Source organism: Pseudomyrmex gracilis, unplaced genomic scaffold, assembly GCF_002006095.1.
Source record: "Pseudomyrmex gracilis isolate BER0280 unplaced genomic scaffold, ASM200609v1 scaffold_5060, whole genome shotgun sequence".
Classification (NCBI taxonomy): Eukaryota; Metazoa; Arthropoda; class Insecta; order Hymenoptera; family Formicidae; genus Pseudomyrmex; species Pseudomyrmex gracilis.
In genome coordinates this window covers 1-2,244 of record NW_018025644.1, presented here as the reverse complement: position 1 = coordinate 2,244, position 2,244 = coordinate 1, and the positions used below count along the sequence as shown (strand labels likewise).

Here is a 2,244-nt window from a genome sequence, read left to right as displayed (position 1 = left end):
AAGTACTTACGGAATACGATTAATGTCATATATGGGATTTTGTAATACAGTGGCTGGGACAACTATATGCAAAAAATGACAAAATAAAGTAATAACACTGAAAAATCACAGTTTTTATCACTTATTCTTAATAATTTAAACAACATTACCCATTTTTTCNGGACCTAGATTATAGTAAGTATCTATTGTCAGATCAACATCCCATCTAGTAAGTAATACATTATGTTTAATACATCTTACATGTTTGAATAAAGCGTAAAGACTTACTCTAAATTAATGTCAGGTGTCCTTAGCGACCGTATCATTTTCTTACTTTCAAATTGATATAACTGTATGGCAGTGTCGAGATAGTTCGTACTGACAGAAATCTAAANTTCACATTAGAATTGTTCACAATTTCTTTCTTTCTTTATTTATTTATTTTTTGATAACTTTCGTAAAGTAAAATTAATAAATAATAAACATGTAACACATTCCTTCTTTTATTTATTGAACAAAACTAGAAAATACTAAAACTGAACTTTACCTAAAAAGTATTTTTATATTATTTTAGCAAGTGTACCTACATTTTCGTAATATCTATCAATAGCTTCGTCGTTGTACCACTCGGGCATAATAAATTCGTGTTTCATATACATAAGTCTCTCAAGGTACGTCTTTTTTGTTGGCTCGTCCATCCAAGTGGAATTTTCTATTTGTTTGCGAATTGCGTCTTTAACGTTTGTAAGTATTGATGTGATCTAAAATGATTTGGTTTTATAATATCCACAAGTGCAATTCATGTTATGTACAATGTGTATTTTATGTAATTGCATGAGTCTTACGTCCTGTATAGTATCGTTTGATAAATATTTTTTTACATATTCATGCAAAATGGCATGTTTCAAATTTGATTGTGTAATGCACGTTTTCCACCAATTGTCAATTTTGGTATCGCTCGGTTCCACTTGTTTAGTGTTGCGAAAATAAAACCACTGAATTGAATTCCATATCATATGATTAACTGCAATCACAAATATAATAGTAGTTACTAATATACAGGGTGTTGTAGAATTGGTGTAACATCTCTCGTGAACAAATAGAAGGAGTAAAACTGAGTCAAAAAGTTTTATATCACTTTGCTAGATTCGGAATAAGTACCAAGATCTTAATTAACAAAGATCTGCAAATAAGCATGCATCGAGCTGTCTTACGCGCTTAAGACAGCCCAGTGCGCTTCGCGCGCTAACGGTGTTACCCATCGCAGCATATGTGGAGGAGGAGCTACTTTAACAGCATATACTATATAACATATACATATTAAAATGTAATTGTGTGAAGCGCGCCGGGCTGTCCTACGCGCGTAAAACAGTCCGATACACGCTTGTTTGCGGATCTTTGTTAATTAAGATTTCGGTAACTATTGCGAATCTAGCAAAATGAACTTGTCGACTCAGTTTTACTTCTTCTACCTGTCTACGAGAGATGTTACACCAATTCTGAGACACCTTGTATATTTATCTTTATTGTGTTTGCTTCAAATTATATTATTCTGTAAAAGTTTATTGTTCCAAAAAATTCTTTTACCAATAGTGCGAGAAGATGTGAACTCTAGTAAATACGCCAAGTTATGAATATAGTAGTACGTTTCAAGTTGTACGACGAGCTTCTCAGAGTGTCCAATCGCAATTCCTTCTGACGCAAAGACGCTTTGAACAGTGTCAAGCAACTCAATCTGTAAATACAGTTTCACAATCATCTTAATCTGTTGTACGTAATGAAATATTATATATACTAAACAATCAATCACACAAACCATTCCCTTTGCTGTAGGAAATTGCTCATCATACTCTATTATCAATTGTTGAATAGTTAGCGAAAGAGAAATGTGATTCATGGTTACGTAGCGTTGAAGATTTATTGGTCGCTGTGAGCATTACAATAATAAAACAAGCATTTAAAACAAATTGCTATTAATGTCTTTTCATATATGTCATTTGTTTAAAAATTTACTACGTAAGAAAAAAACTGTATGAAGTTTGAAATAAGCAATACTTAAAACTGCTTACACTACATGAAGTGATTTAAAAGAAATACTAATGGTTTCTACTCACGCTAGCCAGTTCTATCTCAAATTCTACCATATCTTTTACATCTCGAGTAAGAGTATATAAGTCGACAGTGCTATTAGTTTCCTCAATTAAATGTAACGCAAAGGTGGTGATAATATTAATGTACATTTCTTTCTGTATTTCATCTTCGTTA

General features: G+C 32.0%; 1 protein-coding gene across 1 annotated transcript; it reads right to left on the bottom strand.

Annotated features, from left to right (window-relative positions):
• Window positions 1-10: 10 nt before the first annotated feature.
• Window positions 11-2,234, bottom strand: LOC109863452 (endothelin-converting enzyme 2-like; the record flags this gene model as incomplete). Its single annotated transcript, XM_020443721.1, has 8 exons — window positions 2,094-2,234; window positions 1,796-1,906; window positions 1,567-1,714; window positions 825-1,003; window positions 567-740; window positions 268-368; window positions 150-205; window positions 11-62 (listed from the first exon to the last, which is right to left on the bottom strand). Coding segments are annotated over exons 1-8 (947 nt in total), but the record flags the coding sequence as incomplete, so codon positions are not given.
• Window positions 2,235-2,244: the final 10 nt, after the last annotated feature.